Here is a 21,742-nt window from a genome sequence, read left to right on the forward strand (position 1 = left end):
CCTGCTTTAAATTGCATAAATGATCTGTACAAAAAGACTTTAGAAATGAATGTATATAATATTTACTTTAAGAATCTAAAATATATTGATCTTAACATTTTACAGATGCACCATCTAGACTTATAAGGCGTTGGGTACTAAGAGGGGATAAGGCATGGCTTGGGGAGAGGCAGTAAGCAAACCATTAATATTGGTGATTTGAAGACAGATCTATGAGACAGTCCTTCTCTTAACGTGGGTCTTTATGAGCACAGTATGCCTAAAATACACAGGAATGAAGAAATGCTGATTTTAGTCTGTTTCTATAAGGAATTAACCCAATGTTTCAGCTGTGCATTAGCTGCAAAGAAAACGCCAGGTAAATAAAAACCATGCACGTAGATGGTGTTCATCTACTAAACAGTTAGTCATGACAAGTCAACAACAGCAATGCAAAATGAAAACACAATAGACAGGTTAGATTAACCCCATGCTGGCCACGTCTAACTAAGCCCCATATCTTACTGTGCCTACACTTTGCAATGCGGTTGTCAATAAAGCAAAAGCAGCCATTTAGTGAATAAACCCTAAAATGCAGCACGTGTGTCTGTTGTTTTTAGAAAATCTGCTATTGGCTTATAATCGACTACACGGCCAACAGAATGCTAAAAGTTATATTTAACTTTACTGATGTATGTGACGGGCTCAGAAAGGAAAATCAGAACTTATAATCATTCTGCAGATTGCTACAGGGGTTTATCCACTAACTACGGACAAGGGCATTGCCTATTTTCAGACAAAATAATTCATTTAGCCCATGATTGGCAATCCCCTTGTCCATTCTCCACGATTGCCTGTTTAGTGAATTTAAACTCCTGAGACACTCTAAACATTCTCTACTTAAAAGGGAATGGCCACTTCTCTGGAAATTGTATAAAACCTTGAAAATCACTTTTATCGTTTTATTTTCTTTAAATATTCTTTTTTATTTGTTCCAGTCTGTTTTAAATTTAAAGATTTAGAACATTAGATCACAATCCAGCTCAGACAAGGCACAGCCAGGGCAGATATTGTAAATGAGGAGGAGAAACATTGTTTCATTTCTCCTCCTCTCTGCTCTCTGTGCTGACTACCAGCTGCGAAGGGTGGAGCTTATAACAGTGATTGCCTGCGATTTCTACATTTATTAAATGTTTTCACATCTCTTAAATACATATTTGTTAAATATTGGGATAAACATAATAAAAATTGGAAAGAGGCAGTTCCCCTTTAACATCTAATCCCAAATCTGAGATCAGCAATTACTTTTTGCTATAGCGATTGTAAGACTTTCTTTGTTTGAAAAGCGTCTTAGAAGACAAATGTCAGTGCTTCTTGGACCCTGTTTGAGAGTCGACAATTCTCATAGATCTTTTTCTAAGCTTCATGTCTTTTTTTAATTCATTTCTTATGACAGAACAATGAGTATTACAACCAAAAGGAAGAATGCGGCTTTGATGTTTATAGAAACATGTGAATATCTGCAAAACTGCCAGAGCGGGTCGTATGCCAGCATATTGTCTCTTGTGCTAAAGTGGTGGCCTGCAACAGAGCGAAAGGAAACAGAAGGTGCTGGGACGAGCGGAGCGATCCGAAGGGGTCAGAGGTGGAAGCATTCAATAAAAAATATTTAGAAGATCCGGTCTTCTATGTTTGATTTCTCGTAGGCAGGCCTGAGAACTCCTTCCTGATTATTTCATTAACTGTAGACAAAAGAAAATATTAATCCATCATTTCTGTGATAGGGAAGGAAACAAAGCAAATAATAGCACTTTGTAGTTCATAGGGAAGGAAACCTTTCTGTGTAGGCCTCAGTTTGTCTCCCTATAGGAGTCCTATACTATGACCCCTGGGTTTGCTTGACATTAATATCTGGTATATGTTTTTGCAGGACCTGATGTTATTTTTATCAGGATAACAATAGAAGTGTTTATCGAGGTGAGGACAGCAGAGGAGGTACATTATAAATACACGGGCTGCCTTGTGTACGGTGCCTTCATCTTGCTGCCATGCTCTGTACAGATAATTTAATTTAAACCCTGACTACAAAGCCTCTTCAAAAATGTAAGGTGCAAATCCCAGCCGGGTCAACTCAGCCCTTCATCCTTCCGAGGTCGATACAATGAGTACCATCAATTGGGTAATGATAACATCTATTACTAGTCAGCTGCCGATTTGATTAATTCCGAGAGCGTCCCACTGGGAGAAAGGCGCTATATAAATACTAATTATGATTATTTATTACTATAATTCCATAGGAAAAGCTGAAACCAGAGGGATTTTCTGCATTTGCTGTGAATGCTGAGTTCTCTTGGTACAGCCTTGCATTTGATAATCAAAACATAAAAAAAGAAAAACAGTTTCCCAAACAAACTGAAAATACTAAAAGCACAATAAACAGGCAGCTTTCAGCTGTGTAGAATGCACGATTACCTTCCAGAGTGACAGTCCCACTTTAACAAATTGGCCCCCGTTACCTGATTTAGAAACTATTTTAATGATATAGTGTAATAGGTATGTAATGTTTATACTAAAAGCCTAGTAAAAATAGAAAATAAATCCAGGCACTCCAAATGAATCAAGCTCATAAAGACCCTTAGGGGTTGAAACGTCGCTTTGTAGCTGCTGGTTCAAATAAACTGCCTTTTTCTTGCAATTCATTTGGAGTGCCTGGATTTATTTTCTATTTTTACTATTACATTTGGTCCACTTTGGTACTGGGACATATCCAGTTAAGCACCCTGGATTCCTTGGCAAGGGGTGGAGTGCACTTCCATCAATTTTCTACATTTATACTAAAGGCCTATTGACGTTAGAATCCTGCAATGGGGCAATGTATTATGTTAGCTATTGCTAAGGCCGTATTTACTCCACGTGCCGCAGGGGCGGAATTCTTAGACCCACCCAAATAAAAAAATAAAATAAAATCCAGTCGTTTGTTGTTTGCTCCATGATCTGAACGATGCTCCAGTGTCAGGGAGTAACTGTTACTCCCTCTTTAAACAAAAACCGGTATGTTTGTTTAGTAAACATCATACTTTACACAAAAATGGCTTCGATTAAATACACTAAGACTTCACAGAAAAACTGAGGGTCAAATGCGTGGGGTTTATTCACTAAATGAGGACACACAAGGAAAATAGTCAATGTGGAAAAACAGCTAAACAAAATTCCTATGATTTCTATTTTAAAATAATGGAATAAAATGGACACTTCCTTGTCAATACTCCACAATTCTAACTCTTATAGACTTTCTCTTGGTTACAGCAATGTAATCTGAACAGGTAGCAAAATGATTGATATTATTATTTAAAAAGCATCAACAGATTCCATAGCGCTGTACAATGGGTACATGTTTATAAACACAATTGATATGCTCTCCTAAAGAAGTAAGTTTTCACTGATTTTTTGAAGGACTGGAGTGAAACTGAGAAGGGAACAGTGCAGCCCTAGACTTTCTCGAAGGCAAAAATCAGGGGCAGGAGTACACTTGATATTAGGGAGGATATTAGGGAGGATATATAGGTAGGTAGGTAGGTAGGTAGGTAGGAGCAGTGTTATGTAGAGATTTATAAGCGAGTACTAGAATTAAAAATTGAGCCCTATATCTTACGGGAAGCCAATACAAGGACTGACAGAGGGGGAAGGCGAAGGAGGTGCGGGCGGACAGGAAGATGAGCCTCGCCGCCGCATTCATTATGGTCTGTAACGGCGCAAGTTGGGAGCACATAAGACTACTGAGAAGAGGTTTGCAGTAGTCAAGGTGAGAGAGGACAGGAGCATGGACCTCCACCTTACTAGCATCTGCGTCTAAATAGGGGCACATGCGCATTTTTTATTTTTTTTAGATGGAAGCGGCAGGGTTTGACGATCGGCTGGACTTGAGTGCTGGAGTCAACACCTAGGCAGTGAGCCTGCGAGGTAGAGCTGATTGTAGCGCTGTTGGAGGGCAACAAACATGGGAGTAGCAACATTTAAGGAAGGAAAGACCAAAAGTCCTGTTTTGGACAGGTTGAGTTTAAGGAAGAGGGCAGTCATCACGTTAGAAATAGCAGAGAGGCAGTCAAGACGGATGGAGAAAGATCAGGAGAGGACAGATAGATTTGCGTGTCATCCGCATGGAAATGATATTGGAAGCCAAATCAACTGGTGAGTTTACCAAGGGAGGCAGTATAGATCGAGAACAGTAGGGGACCAAGGACAGACCCTTGGGGAACACATATAGAGAGGTATTGGAGAAAAGAGGGAGAGAAGAGGCAGAGCCAGAGAAAGAAACGTTGAATGAGCACTGGGAGAGGTAAGAAGAGCACCAGGAGAGAGCGCTATCGGAGGAGGAGAAGAAGCTGTTGATGATCAACAGTGTCAAAAGCAGCATACAGGTCGAGGAGAATTAGGATAGAATAGTGACCACGAGATTGTGCAGCGATTAAATCCTTGGGTACTTTGGTCAGAGCCGTTGAAGAAACATGATTTCTCGAGGTCCAAGAAGAACCTGTCAAAGCTCAACTTAAGATATGCAGGTGATGCATACCAGTAATGTGTTTGTATTTGTACTATTGGGAGTTGTTTCATGCTTGACCTCACCCCAATATTTTTGTTTTAGATATATATATCCAAAAACTGCTTCAGTAAAATACAATGGGACTTAGCATATTTATATATATCTCCTACCCCTCTGATAACACAAGAGGTATGTGGCGGCAAAGCTATTTTCTACCTGTTCCTGCCCCCAGTAATGTAAGGATTATGGGAAGCCATGTTTCCAAGTAATCTCCCAGTAAATAAGGGGTAAGTGAGTAAACAAAGCTGGGTCCAAACCACAAACCTGCCACCCTAAGGCTGGGCATGATGGGAATGGTATTCCACAACACGTTTTAACTATTAATGAGCCATAGTGTAGCACCAGTTTCTGAAATAGACGCTTGATAGGGTGGGAGCCCCGTATTACCTAATCTTTACGTTATTACTACTTAATTTATAACAACCACTGAATCATGCAGTCTAATACAGAAACAAACAGAAAATTACCAGCACACCTACGTCACCGCAGAATATTTTCTGGATATTTTGTGATATTTTGCCCACTCACCACATTTTTTTATTTCTTTTTTTTTTTTTTTGCACAAAATATATGTATATTTTTGGTTAAGCAAATGCTTTTCTAGGCAAGCGGTTTCTCTCACAGTTTAATTTCTAGTGCTGGCTGATTTCACTACCCAGGAAATGAGAGGAGTATTTAAGTGGAAACAATCTATAAATAGCTGTGGGTACTACAAGTGGGTGCAGGCAGAGCCATTTCCTCAGCAAATGACAAATTACATTTATTTTGCAATCCAGCAATAAATGCAATTGAGATACATCGAGTCTCACGTCTGGTGGAGAATTCAGTGAAAGGCAATTCATCAATAGTGCGAAGGATAAGTCTGGTTACAATTTATTTAGGGAATTGTGAAAGCTACGGATCCATATTTTGACAACAATTTTCATACATCCTTGGACTTTGATCCACAACTCCTATCATCCACATCAGTGGCCTGAAACTGCAGCTAAACAACTTTATTATGAGACCTCAGTTTTTTGTGCAAACTCTCACAAATATAACACAATAACATATAGCAGGATAATCACTGTGTATAGCACCATTCATATTACTAATATTATTATTAGCATATATATAGTGCCAACTTATTCTATAGCGCTTTACAATATAATAGAGAAATTATTTTAACAATAAATGAGACAATTACAGGAACAATAGATTGATGAGGACCCTACTCAAACAAGCTCACAGTCTAGAGACGCCATAAACATTTCTGAAGAGGTCAGTTTTGAGGACTTCTTAAATGATTGAAGACTTGGGGTGAGGCAGGCTGTTCCAAAGAAATGGAGCCGATCGTGAGAATTCCTGCAAGCGCGCGTTAGCAGTAAGGGTGCGAGCAGCGGACAGGAGAAGGTCACCGGCAGAGGGAGAGACCTTAGGCCCCTACGGAGTTTCATGTACTGATTCATTTATAAAATAATTATTTGAGGTATAGTCACAAATAGCAGAAAAGGATTTGCCAAAAGATTAAAATAGATATAAAATGGCCAATTGGTCAATTCAGTGCCTCTCGGCGGTGGTGACTGTTGGTGGGTAATCGTATTGATTTGCCGGGATCTTTGGACTTTTTGAGTTTAATACAAACATCACTTAACCCAGTGGCTCATCGCAAGAATCTCTCAGATAACACATTTGCCAAAAAAATCATCAACTGATGGGCTGTGCATTTACTTAAATTGCTTGACTATGTGAATCCACCTAAACTTTGTGACCTGACTAGAGCTGGTGGCAATGGGCTTCAGTAAGTCAACATTCGACAAAGCATGCAACAATGAAAATAGATCTAAACAGAACAGCAGCACACATTAGTACGGAGCCATGGAGGAGACACGATGGTTGTTCTCTTATGTTGTGAGCATGATCTACTAAATAATGACGGCTGTTTAGTAAATTGTTCCCACAATGTAAGTATATCATAGAGCGTGCACACAATATAATCGTGGGTACAATGTACTAACTACTCGTGGGTACTCGTGTACACAAGAAACTTGTAGCATGTACCCGAAATACCGGATCTGAAGCAAGTCAGCGTGCAGCATTGATGTATTATCTGGGGTCCGTACTATAATTATTTCACACAGAATCCTACCAGCACATGCAGGTCAGTTACATTCCTAGATACCTGAATTAGAAGATGCTATCGCAAATAGTTAATCATTGCTGGGAAGAATTATCTGCTTGAGTAGCCTAGGTTAACTGGAATTAAACTGTGGGAATAATAGGGGCATTTCCGCAATGTTTATTCTGTTAAACACAAAGTCTCAACGCTTGGGAATATAAATCCCACCACGGTGGTCCCAGAATCTCAGTGATGTGGTCTACAACTTCTGTGCTCTGGTCGAATAATGTTAAAATCTATAATTAGTGGCTTGGGGTAGATATGTACAATTTCTATGTCTGTCGTTCACTCTGTCTGCTACTTATGCGAGTGCAGATATTGACTCAAAGAGACAAATTCATTTTTCTAGACATGATTGTCTTCTGTGATATATTTGGTCATGAATCACTAACACTTTCTCCACTGTTGTTCCAGGTTTCCAAGTTGGAACGTGGATTGCACAGCAAGCTGCTATAACTGTGTCGTTATAAAACGTTGATGTCTAGAAAGTAAATTTTTTGCGTTGTTCCCATTGTTAAAACAGTTTTAGCAGCTCGAAAGAAGATGGATGGAACCTTGCAGCATAAAAATGAAGATAATCCTGACACGTGCACAAGGTGACTGAATAGACAATGCTGTCATTAATGTTTCTCAGTCTCCTCCTGTTTGTGACTTCAGAGAATAAACAACTGTTTGGCGCAGATTGTCTGGCAATGCGGTTCATTTTTGGGAATGCTGAATTGCAATCATTGAGTTAGCAGTAAGGGCGGACTGACAAGGGGGCAAGAGGGCAAATGAAGAAAAGGAAACTAATATAAGCTGCCTCAGAACACAATAGTAAACTCTGCTATGCAACTGTATTCTTGTATTCTTATGGTATGCTAGTTATTGCAATAACTCTGGGTAATGGTATACAAATACCACTGGGTAGTGATGATATCCTACAAATACAATGACGTTTCACTGCTGAATGTGAAACCACCTTCCTTTATCTCATTAAAGATTCTAGATAATGACAGATTCTAGACAATGACGGATTATTGATAATGATGGATTCTAGATAATGACAGATTCTAGACAATGACGGATTATTGATAATGATGGGTTCTAGATAATGACTGATAAATACCATATAGCTTTTCTGTTTCCAATGCTGCCAAGGGTTCTGGGTAACAAATGAAAAATCTTTGAATGGTAACAGGGACCTAAAAACTAACTTTTATGGCCTTGGTTCCAGGGACAAAGCCAGCCTGTGCTCTGCTATATTTACAGTTATTTGTACTAAGCTCCAGATATATGCAGATCTTCATTAAGACATTGTGGGTAAACATCTGCCTTTATCCCATAGTTACACTGTAGCAGGAGAGTACCCTGTGCAGCCAAGGATTGTGGGTAATAACCTGCCTTTTATCCCATAGTTACAATGTAGCAGGATCATATATAGAGTACCCTGTGCAGCCAAGGATTGTGGGTAATAACCTTCCTTTTATCCCATAGTTACACTGTAGCAGGATCATATATAGAGTACCCTGTGCAGCCAAGGATTGTGGGTAATAACCTGCCTTTATCCCATAGTTACACTGTAGCAGGATCATATATAGAGTACCCTGTGCAGCCAAGGATTGTGGGTAATAACCTGCCTTTTATCCCATAGTTACACTGTAGCAGGATCATATATAGAGTACCCTGTGCAGCCAAGGATTGTGGGTGATAACCTGCCTTAGACTATAGCCACGTTACATCATGACATGCAAAGGAACGCTTGCATTGAGTAATGGTTTTGTTTAGGAAGCAGAGAAAACAATTAGCATTAAAACAGAAAATGGAAGCCATGAGACAAGATGCCCTTTGTACATTATCTCAAGTGACTATAGATTGAAATGACAGGGGTGGGAGAAAAAAAGACAAAGCCAAAGGTATGGCAATTAGAAATTCAAATAAAAAGGTGGGAAAGGTGGAGAAAATTGGTTACCTTTTACTTCCATTTCTTGAACCTTAGGTCACTGTCACTGTGCCTCATATAATGTTTTGTATCCAGCTAAGGTTTGTATCTATCAGCTCTGAAAAAGATTTGCAAAAACCATTTTTGAGTAGAAGAATTGAAAGGGTTTGGTTTCCGTGCGTCAAACCGTATTTTATGAATATCAAGACGTTCATTGGGCAATAAACTCCACACACAGACACACAAACACAAATACACAGGCACACACACACACACACTTAAATAGGAAAATTGTCTGGCCATGCGAAAAAATGTCAGATGTAACTAGCCGCGTTACCTCTTACAGTAGTGCAAAGTGTATGTTTAATAATAGTATTTGGCCTTTTTTTTTTTTTATTAGTCGCAATGAGATTGGTCCTGGAGAAGTAGGAGAGAAAGATCATGTGAGGTGGGAAATGTGTCACGAGAAGATGGAGAGAGAAAGAATAGTGAGGTGGGAAATGTGTCACGAGGAGATGGAGAGAGAAAGAATAGTGAGGTGGGAAATGTGTCACGAGAAGATGGAGAGAGAAAGAATAGTGAGGTGGGAAATGTGTCACGAGAAGATGGAGAGAGAAAGAATAGTCAGGTGGGAAATGTGTCACGAGAAGATGGAGGGAGAAAGAATAGTGAGGTGGGAAATGTGGAACGAGAAGATGGAGGGAGAAAGAATAGTGAGGTGGGAAATGTGGAACGAGAAGATGGAGGGAGAAAGAATAGTGAGGTGGGAAATGTGGAACGAGAAGAAGGAGGGTGAAAGAATAGGCGAGATTGGGAAATGTGGAACGAGAAGGAGGGAGAAAGAATGGGTGAGGTTCGTAAATGTGGACAAAGAAGAATGAGGGAGAAATTGTAGATGATCAAGTCATGCGGACGGGAGAAAATTATGGAGAAAGTATGGCTGGGGAAGTTAGGAGGTAAATGTGTACAGAGGAGAATTAGGTAAAAAGTATCAGAAAAGAAGAATTGTAGACAGAGGAGAAAGAAGAACAAATAATTAGTTAGGTGAAAGAAATGTATGGAATGAGGAAGGTGTGACTGGATGCATAATGACGGAAATGGAGACATAGAGACAAGCAACCATAATGGTTCTACCTGCCAGTATAATATGTTGTGATGCTAATAAAACCATTATTGTGTTAATTCATATTCAGGTGTATAACAGAACAGACACAAATATAATACCTATTGTAATTGGTTCTTAGGGAAAGAAGGGAGTAAAAACCCTACTAAGTTTTTGCTAATACTGTTTTTAATAAATCATATTATATATACATCAAACCAAGATTTCTATAACTATATTTATATATGTAAACTTACACAATACACAACTATTTCTGTATTGCTAGGAAACATTCACTGAATACCCTAGGTCTATGATGGCTAATTTTGTCATCCCAGATGAATAACTACATTTCAATGGTGATCAACCAACCCACCATTACTGCTCTACAACAAAGAAACCTGTTTTGTTCATTTTTTTTTTTTTTTTTACATATTTGACACAGGTTTATTTTTAACCATACAGTGAGATAGCTCATTGGATAGAGCTCCAGGAGAGCTGTATTATCTCAGAGTGATGACCATTAAGCCGTATAATGACGTCTAGACACGCGAGTACTTGAAAACTGGTGAGAATCTAACTGTACATTTCTTGGTTGTAATTATTATTATTACATTATGGAATAAAGCTAAATCACTAAGAGGAAAGAAATGTATCCAATATATATTGTGGTAACAGAAAAAAAAATACTATAGCATATATGTGACCTAATTTCAGCTTGTAATGCACACATCGAGCAACACAAATCACCTGAAAGTGGTCTAAGCTACAAAACCACTGACTGCATTTTACTGTCAAATAACAATAGCAAATAGCTCCAGAAAACAATTAGTTCTTCATTAAGAGTGCAGGTATTAGTGTCTGAATGTATGTTCATTACTTACTGTATGTTGGGAAGGAGATGGTTAGGGGTAAGTCAAACTGGCACTTAGCTGGTCTTATACAAAGCGATGTGTTCAATGAAAAGTACTTAATAGATAAGGTTCAGACAGTTCCTGGAAGAAAAGTGCTATGGGCCATACTGTTTATTGACCCTTGCCTCAATAAGCATTTTCTCCTACTATTAGTGAGCTAATCTGTCTATTGACTCTTGTCTTATGTCCTTCACATAGCTCAAGTGAAAACAGTCAGTGCTGGGTTATATTTCTTAAAATACTGAGGAAGTTATACACTCTGTGGTTAAACATATGTTGGCATCTTCTGATAGAACATATCATTACACAATCTTGAGCATTAAATGGACCTTGTATAACAGTTTCCACTCTTCTGAGAAGACCTTCCACCAGATGTTGTAATTTTACTACAAGGATTTGCTTCCTTTTAACATTAATAGAGTCAGTGAGGTCACAAGCTTGGGTTGGGTGAATAGACAGAGGGAGATTGACATCAAGATTTTCTTCTGGCTCGTAAGATTCTTAAGATTTGAATTCAACAAGTAATGTATTTACTGACCTCACTCTGTGCATTAGAGCATTTACAAACTTTAGAATTTTAAGGAACATTATTGTATGTTATAGTGTTAGGTCACTTTCAATTGAGCTAAAGGGTCTAGCTCCAACCATTATTTGTCCTCTTGTACATTCTCGTGTCAGGCAGGTTTAACTCTCTAAGCATCCGTCAAACTCAGAGTCATCCATTGGACTGCCAGATGGGAAACATGATTCATCAGTCCATGGTTCCAAAATGTTGATACTGTTCACATTTCAGAGTCCAATCATGATAACCAAGCCACTCAAGAAGACACTTGGCCTTGCACTTGTAGATCATATGTGTATGCTCAGTGATGGTATAATTTTACACATTCCTGCTGAACTGTTCTTTACTTAAATTATTCTCAAAGGGTGAATGTAGTCAACGTGTCAACTGAGAATGGGTGATCACTCAGAGGTGGCACTATAAATAACAGTTGTTCAAAGGACGGAAATGTGAGGTATTGTTTTAGGAACATAGCCCCTCATCAAGTCAATGGCTTTAGTGCTTGGTTCCCAGTGTTTGTCTATGATAGTCACAGACTAATGTCAATGTAGTTCAAGCATGAAATGTTATTAAACAATTTTGTTTAATAAAGTGACCCATAGAGCAGGTTTTTAAAGAGAAGATCCTCACTACGTGTAAAACAATGCAGAGGTATTGTTTCCAGTTCGAGAACTTCCAAGGAATTGAGATCTACTAACACAACTCACATATGAGTTTCTAACAACTACTCAGATATAGCATGTTTCCAGTCTCAGAGCGTCAGGTGGGTGCAAAAATAGCAGACCTCCCAACAATAGCAGACCACCCAGTCGGAATCTGACCCTTTGTCCTGATTTTGTTCCCTGGTGTCCCACATCCAAACTGTCCTAGTTTTGCACACAGTGGAAGCACGTAATTAGACATGAATTGCACTGAGCAGTGCGCACTGTGACTGGGCAGAAAGTGCACGGTCCTGTAGGTTGAGGGCCAGCCAAATTGGTGGTCAGTCAGCCTCGTGTGGTGTCTGTCAGTCTTTACTGAGAAAACCCACCCATTATTGGAGTCACCACTGATATGTACCTACCGATATTGGGAGGTATGAAATAGGTAATACGTGTTTCCTCAGCAGTAAAGTAAAGAGCCGGTTTAAAGACCAATTTTATTTAAAATATTGCTATTCGTTGTGATAGGAAAATTCCTATTTCTCAATATTTTAGTATTACAAACACAATTGTATTGAATTCAAAAATTCATTGAAAAATGTAGCAAAATAGATAATCTGTTAAAAAAAAAATGATCTAACTCGTTCACAACTTGACTGTTATAGCCTGAACCTCGCAATTCAGACTCAATGTTTTACTAATGAGACATTGCTCTTAGCTGGTTTATCAGTCTGCATCTGAAAATATTTATTTTTATATAATATACTGCCTGGATCCTAAGCCTGATTTGAGCAAAAGTGATTAGATTTTAATATAATTGCTATTGATTTATATATAAATACATCGTAGATGAGCTGTGGAAGGTACTGCTTAATAATTCATTTAAATGAACACATTTGTCGAGCTACTGTAAATAACCCTCCTCGGGGCTATTTAAGGAAATGCGGAATTAAAATTATATTTAAAGGGGCAGTCCTAGCACTGTATCTACCCCAATTATATTTAGTGAAATCAGATGGTTATTGATAATAAAGCACCCATGATTGCTATTCTAGTGAGTGCCAACTTCTTTTTTAATTTTAGGGGAGTGAATAAATATACTGTTCTAAGAAATTATAGGTTCCTTACAAATAACAATTTATGGAACTAAAATGTAATTTATAACAATAACAAAGTATCTTATTTACACAGACTGATTATTAAACACATTTATTGTAGTTTGAAGTCACATTACTGGGAGTATTATTGCTGTGGGGCTCTGTTATACACTCAGACACATTACTGGGAGTATTATTGCCGTGGAGCTCTGTTATACACGCAGACACATTACTGGGAGTATTATTGCTGTGGAGCTCTGTTATACACTCAGACACATTACTGGGAGTATTATTGCCGTGGAGCTCTCTTATACACGCAGACACATTACTGGGAGTATTATTGCTGTGGAGCTCTGTTATACACTCAGACACATTACTGGGAGTATTATTGCTGTGGGGCTCTGTTATACACTCAGACACATTACTGGGAGTATTATTGCTGTGCAGCTCTGTTATACACTCAGACACATTACTGGGAGTATTATTGCTGTGGAGCTCCGTTATACACTCAGACACATTACTGGGAGTGTTATTGCTGTGGAGCTCTGTTATACACTCAGACACATTACTGGGAGTATTATCGCTGTGGGGCTCTGTTATACACAGACACATTACTGGGAGTATTATTGCTGTGGAGCTCTGTTACACTCAGACACATTACTGGGAGTATTATTGCTGTGGGGCTCTGTTATACACTCAGACACATTACTGGGAGTTTTATTGCTGTGGGGCTCTGTTATACACTCAGACACATTACTGGGAGTATTATTGCTGTGGGGCTCTGTTATACACTCAGACACATTACTGGGAGTATTATCGCTGTGGGGCTCTGTTATACACTCAGACACATTACTGGGAGTATTATTGCTGTGGAGCTCTGTTATACACTCAGACACATTACTGGGAGTATTATTGCTGTGGAGCTCTGTTATACACTCAGACACATTACTGGGAGTATTATTACTGTGGAGCTCTGTTATACACTCAGACACATTACTAGGAGTATTATTGCTGTGGAGCTCTGTTATACACTCAGACACATTACTGGGAGTATTATTGCTGTGGAGCTCTGTTATACACTCAGACACATTACTGGGAGTATTATCGCTGTGGGGCTCTGTGATACACTCAGACACATTACTGGGAGTATTATTACTGTGGAGCTCTGTTATACACTCAGACATTACTGGGAGTATTATTGCTGTGGAGCTCTGTTATACACTCAGACACATTACTGGGAGTATTATTGCTGTGGAGCTCTGTTATACACTCAGACACATTACTGGGAGTATTATTGCTGTGGGGCTCTGTTATACACTCAGACACATTACTGGGAGTATTATTGCTGTGGGGCTCTGTTATACACTCAGACACATTACTGGGAGTATTATTGCTGTGGAGCTCTGTTATACACTCAGACACATTACTGGGAGTATTATTGCTGTGGAGCTCTGTTATACACTCAGACACATTACTGGGAGTATTATTGCTGTGGGGCTCTGTTATACACTCAGACACATTACTGGGAGTATTATTGCTGTGGAGCTCTGTTATACACTCAGACACATTACTGGGAGTATTATTGCTGTGGAGCTCTGTTATACAGTCAGACACATTACTGGGAGTATTATTGCTGTGGAGCTCTGTTATACACTCAGACACATTACTGGGAGTATTATTGCTGTGGAGCTCTGTTATACACTCAGACACATTACTGGGAGTATTATTGCTGTGGAGCTCTGTTATACACTCAGACACATTACTGGGAGTATTATTGCTGTGGGGCTCTGTTATACACTCAGACACATTACTGGGAGTATTATTGCTGTGGAGCTCTGTTATACACTCAGACACATTACTGGGAGTATTATTGCTGTGGAGCTCTGTTATACACTCAGACACATTACTGGGAGTATTATTGCTGTGGAGCTCTGTTATACACTCAGACACATTACTGGGAGTATTATTGCTGTGGAGCTCTGTTATACACTCAGACACATTACTGGGAGTATTATTGCTGTGGAGCTCTGTTATACAGTCAGACACATTACAGGGAGTATTATTGCTGTGGAGCTCTGTTATACACTCAGACACATTACTGGGAGTATTATTGCTGTGGAGCTCTGTTATACACTCAGACACATTACTGGGAGTATTATTGCTGTGGAGCTCTGTTATACACTCAGACACATTACTGGGAGTATTATTGCTGTGGAGCTCTGTTATACACTCAGACACATTACTGGGAGTATTATTGCTGTGGAGCTCTGTTATACACTCAGACACATTACTGGGAGTATTATTGCTGTGGAGCTCTGTTATACACTCAGACACATTACTGGGAGTATTATTGCTGTGGAGCTCTGTTATACAGTCAGACACATTACAGGGAGTATTATTGCTGTGGAGCTCTGTTATACACTCAGACACATTACTGGGAGTATTATTGCTGTGGAGCTCTGTTATACACTCAGACACATTACTGGGAGTATTATTGCTGTGGAGCTCTGTTATACACAGACACATTACTGGGAGTATTATTGCTGTGGAGCTCTGTTATACACCCAGACACATTACTGGGAGTATTATTGCTGTGTAGCTCTGTTATACACTCAGACACATTACTGGGAGTATTATTGCTGTGGGGCTCTGTTATACACTCAGACACATTACTGGGAGTATTATTGCTGTGGAGCTATGTTATACACTCAGACACATTACTGGGAGTATTATTACTGTGGAGCTCTGTTATACACTCAGACACATTACTGGGAGTATTATTGCTGTGGAGCTATGTTATACACTCAGACACATTACTGGGAGTATTATTGCTGTGGAGCTCTGTTATACACTCAGACACATTACTGGGAGTATTATTGCTGTGGGGCTCTGTTATACACTCAGACACATTACTGGGAGTATTATTGCTGTGGGGCTCTGTTATACACTCAGACACATTACTGGGAGTATTATTGCTGTGGAGCTCTGTTATACACTCAGACACATTACTGGGAGTATTATTGCTGTGGAGCTCTGTTATACACTCAGACACATTACTGGGAGTATTATTGCTGTGGGGCTCTGTTATACACTCAGACACATTACTGGGAGTATTATTGCTGTGGAGCTCTGTTATACACTCAGACACATTACTGGGAGTATTATTGCTGTGGAGCTCTGATATACAGTCAGACACATTACTGGGAGTATTATTGCTGTGGAGCTCTGTTATACACTCAGACACATTACTGGGAGTATTATTGCTGTGGAGCTCTGTTATACACTCAGACACATTACTGGGAGTATTATTGCTGTGGAGCTCTGTTATACACTCAGACACATTACTGGGAGTATTATTGCTGTGGGGCTCTGTTATGCACTCAGACACATTACTGGGAGTATTATTGCTGTGGAGCTCTGTTATACACTCAGACACATTACTGGGAGTATTATTGCTGTGGAGCTCTGTTATACACTCAGACACATTACTGGGAGTATTATTGCTGTGGAGCTCTGTTATACACTCAGACACATTACTGGGAGTATTATTGCTGTGGAGCTCTGTTATACACTCAGACACATTACTGGGAGTATTATTGCTGTGGAGCTCTGTTATACAGTCAGACACATTACAGGGAGTATTATTGCTGTGGAGCTCTGTTATACACTCAGACACATTACTGGGAGTATTATTGCTGTGGAGCTCTGTTATACACTCAGACACATTACTGGGAGTATTATTGCTGTGGAGCTCTGTTATACACTCAGACACATTACTGGGAGTATTATTGCTGTGGAGCTCTGTTATACACTCAGACACATTACTGGGAGTATTATTGCTGTGGAGCTCTGTTATACACTCAGACACATTACTGGGAGTATTATTGCTGTGGAGCTCTGTTATACACTCAGACACATTACTGGGAGTATTATTGCTGTGGAGCTCTGTTATACAGTCAGACACATTACAGGGAGTATTATTGCTGTGGAGCTCTGTTATACACTCAGACACATTACTGGGAGTATTATTGCTGTGGAGCTCTGTTATACACTCAGACACATTACTGGGAGTATTATTGCTGTGGAGCTCTGTTATACACAGACACATTACTGGGAGTATTATTGCTGTGGAGCACTGTTATACACCCAGACACATTACTGGGAGTATTATTGCTGTGTAGCTCTGTTATACACTCAGACACATTACTGGGAGTATTATTGCTGTGGGGCTCTGTTATACACTCAGACACATTACTGGGAGTATTATTGCTGTGGAGCTATGTTATACACTCAGACACATTACTGGGAGTATTATTACTGTGGAGCTCTGTTATACACTCAGACACATTACTGGGAGTATTATTGCTGTGGAGCTATGTTATACACTCAGACACATTACTGGGAGTATTATTACTGTGGAGCTCTGTTATACACTCAGACATTACTGGGAGTATTATTGCTGTGGAGCTCCGTTATACACTCAGACACATTACTGGGAGTATTATTGCTGTGGAGCTCTGTTATACACTCAGACACATTACTGGGAGTATTATTGCTGTGGGGCTCTGTTATACACTCAGACACATTACTGGGAGTATTATTGCTGTGGGGCTCTGTTATACACTCAGACACATTACTGGGAGTATTATTGCTGTGGAGCTCTGTTATACACTCAGACACATTACTGGGAGTATTATTACTGTGGAGCTCTGTTATACACTCAGACACATTACTGGGAGTAATATTGCTGTGGAGCTCTGTTATACACTCAGACAGATTACTGGGAGTATTATTGCTGTGGAGCTCTGTTATACACAGACACATTACTGGGAGTATTATTGCTGTGGAGCTCTGTTATACACTCAGACACATTACTGGGAGTATTATTGCTGTGGAGCTCTGTTATACACACAGACACATTACTGGGAGTATTATTGCTGTGGAGCTCTGTTATACACTCAGACACATTACTGGGAGTATTATTGCTGTGGAGCTCTGTTATACACTCAGACATTACTGGGGGTATTATTGCTGTGGAGCTCTGTTATACACTCTACACATTACTGGGAGTATTATTACTGTGGAGCTCTGTTATACACTCTACACATTACTGGGAGTATTATTGCTGTGGAGCTCTGTTATACACTCAGACACATTACTGGGAGTATTATTGCTGTGGAGCTCTGTTATACACAGACACATTACTGGGAGTATTATTGCTGTGGAGCTCTGTTATACACTCAGACACATTACTGGGAGTATTATTACTGTGGAGCTCTGTTATACACTCAGACACATTTCTGGGAGTATTATTGCTGTGGAGCTCTGTTATACACTCAGACACATTACTGGGAGTATTATTGCTGTGGGGCTCTGTGTCTACACTCAGACACATTACTGGGAGTATTATTGCTGTGGAGCTCTGTTATACACTCAGACACATTACTGGGATTATTATTGCTGTGGAGCTCTGTTATACACTCAGACACATTACTGGGAGTATTATTGCTGTGGAGCTCTGTTATACACTCAGGCACATTACTGGGGGTATTATTGCTGTGGAGCTCTGTTATACACTCAGACACATTACTGGGAGTATTATTACTGTGGAGCTCTGTTATACACTCAGACACATTACTGGGAGTATTATTGCTGTGGAGCTCTGTTATACACTCAGGCATATTACTGGGAGTATTATTACTGTGGAGCTCTGTTATACACTCAGACACATTACTGGGAGTATTATTGCTGTGGAGTTCTGTTATACACTCAGACACATTACTGGGAGTATTATTGATGTGGAGCTCTGTTATACACTCAGACACATTACTGGGAGTATTATTGCTGTGGAGCTCTGTTATACACTCAGACACATTACTGGGAGTATTATTGCTGTGGAGCTCTGTTATACACTCAGACACATTACTGGGGTATTATTGCTGTGGAGCTCTGTTATACACTCAGGCATATTACTGGGAGTATTATTGCTGTGGAGCTCTGTTATACACTCAGACACATTACTGGGAGTATTATTACTGTGGAGCTCTGTTATACACTCAGACACATTACTGGGAGTATTATTGCTGTGGAGCTCTGTTATACACTCAGACACATTACTGGGAGTATTATTGCTGTGGGGCTCTGTTATACACTCAGACACATTACTGGGAGTATTATTGCTGTGGAGCTCTGTTATACACTCAGACACATTACTGGGAGTATTATTGCTGTGGAGCTCTGTTATACGCTCAGACACATTACTGGGAGTATTATTACTGTGGAGCTCTGTTATACACTCAGACACATTACTGGGAGTATTATTGCTGTGGAGCTCTGTTATACACTCAGACACATTACTGGGAGTATTATTGCTGTGGAGCTCTGTTATACACTCAGACACATTACTGGGAGTATTATTGCTGTGGAGCTCTGTTATACACTCAGACACATTACTGGGGTATTATTGCTGTGGAGCTCTGTTATACACTCAGACACATTACTGGGAGTATTATTGCTGTGGAGCTCTGTTATACACTCAGACACATTACTGGGAGTATTATTGCTGTGGAGCTCTGTTATACACTCAGACACATTACTGGGAGTATTATTACTGTGGAGCTCTGTTATACACTCAGACACATTACTGGGAGTATTATTGCTGTGGAGCTCTGTTATACACTCAGACACATTACTGGGAGTATTATTGCTGTGGAGCTCTGTTATACACTCGGTCACATTACTGGGAGTATTATTACTGTGGAGCTCTGTTATACACTCCGACACATTACTGGGAGTATTATTGCTGGGAAGCTCTGTTATACACTCAGACACATTACTGGGAGTATTATTGCTGTGGAGCTCTGTTATACACTCAGACACATTACTGGGAGTATTATTACTGTGGAGCTCTGTTATACACTCAGACACATTACTGGGAGTATTATTGCTGTGGAGCTCTGTTATACACTCAGACACATTACTGGGAGTATTATTGCTGTGGAGCTCTGTTATACACTCCGACACATTACTGGGAGTATTATTGCTGTGGAGCTCTGTTATACACTCCGACACATTACTGGGAGTATTATTGCTGTGGAGCTCTGTTATACACTCCGACACATTACTGGGAGTATTATTGCTGTGGAGCTCTGTTATACACTCGGTCACATTACTGGGAGTATTATTACTGTGGAGCTCTGTTATACACTCCGACACATTACTGGGAGTATTATTGCTGGGAAGCTCTGTTATACACTCAGACACATTACTGGGAGTATTATTGCTGTGGAGCTCTGTTATACACTCAGACACATTACTGGGAGTATTATTACTGTGGAGCTCTGTTATACACTCAGACACATTACTGGGAGTATTATTGCTGTGGAGCTCTGTTATACACTCAGACACATTACTGGGGTATTATTGCTGTGGAGCTCTGTTATACACTCAGACACATTACTGGGAGTATTATTGCTGTGGAGCTCTGTTATACACTCAGACACATTACTGGGAGTATTATTGCTGTGGAGCTCTGTTATACACTCAGACACATTACTGGGAGTATTATTACTGTGGAGCTCTGTTATACACTCAGACACATTACTGGGAGTATTATTGCTGTGGAGCTCTGTTATACACTCAGACACATTACTGGGAGTATTATTGCTGTGGAGCTCTGTTATACACTCGGTCACATTACTGGGAGTATTATTACTGTGGAGCTCTGTTATACACTCCGACACATTACTGGGAGTATTATTGCTGGGAAGCTCTGTTATACACTCAGACACATTACTGGGAGTATTATTGCTGTGGAGCTCTGTTATACACTCAGACACATTACTGGGAGTATTATTACTGTGGAGCTCTGTTATACACTCAGACACATTACTGGGAGTATTATTGCTGTGGAGCTCTGTTATACACTCAGACACATTACTGGGAGTATTATTGCTGTGGAGCTCTGTTATACACTCCGACACATTACTGGGAGTATTATTGCTGTGGAGCTCTGTTATACACTCCGACACATTACTGGGAGTATTATTGCTGTGGAGCTCTGTTATACACTCCGACACATTACTGGGAGTATTATTGCTGTGGAGCTCTGTTATACACTCGGTCACATTACTGGGAGTATTATTACTGTGGAGCTCTGTTATACACTCCGACACATTACTGGGAGTATTATTGCTGGGAAGCTCTGTTATACACTCAGACACATTACTGGGAGTATTATTGCTGTGGAGCTCTGTTATACACTCAGACACATTACTGGGAGTATTATTACTGTGGAGCTCTGTTATACACTCAGACACATTACTGGGAGTATTATTGCTGTGGAGCTCTGTTATACACTCAGACACATTACTGGGAGTATTATTGCTGTGGAGCTCTGTTATACACTCCGACACATTACTGGGAGTATTATTGCTGTGGAGCTCTGTTATACACTCAGACACATTACTGGGAGTATTATTGCTGTGGAGCTCTGTTATACACTCAGACACATTACTGGGAGTATTATTGCTGTGGAGCTCTGTTATACACTCAGACACATTACTGGGAGTATTATTGCTGTGGAGCTCTGTTATACACTCCGACACATTACTGGGAGTATTATTGCTGTGGAGCTCTGTTATACACTCAGACACATTACTGGGAGTATTATTGCTGTGGAGCTCTGTTATACACTCAGACACATTACTGGGAGTATTATTGCTGTGGAGCTCTGTTATACACTCAGACACATTACTGGGAGTATTATT

The 21,742-nt window shown here is 39.9% G+C and overlaps 1 protein-coding gene across 4 annotated transcripts in view; it reads right to left on the reverse strand.

Moving 5' to 3' along the window:
• Nucleotides 1-685: 685 nt before the first annotated feature.
• The window catches only part of NFATC2 (nuclear factor of activated T cells 2), a 109,289-nt gene continuing 88,232 nt past the window's right edge, over nucleotides 686-21,742 (reverse strand). For 3 of the 4 annotated variants that reach the window (XM_063459695.1, XM_063459697.1, XM_063459694.1), the window contains one exon: nucleotides 686-1,721. In XM_063459695.1, coding sequence (XP_063315765.1) covers nucleotides 1,666-1,721 — 56 coding nt within the window. In that variant the 3' untranslated portion in view covers nucleotides 686-1,665. Of the gene's footprint in view, nucleotides 1,722-8,688; nucleotides 8,777-21,742 lie in introns of all 4 variants that reach the window. The other variant, XM_063459696.1, reaches the window with a different exon arrangement.

Source organism: Pelobates fuscus, chromosome 6 (genome assembly GCF_036172605.1).
Source record: "Pelobates fuscus isolate aPelFus1 chromosome 6, aPelFus1.pri, whole genome shotgun sequence".
NCBI classification, from domain to species: Eukaryota; Metazoa; Chordata; class Amphibia; order Anura; family Pelobatidae; genus Pelobates; species Pelobates fuscus.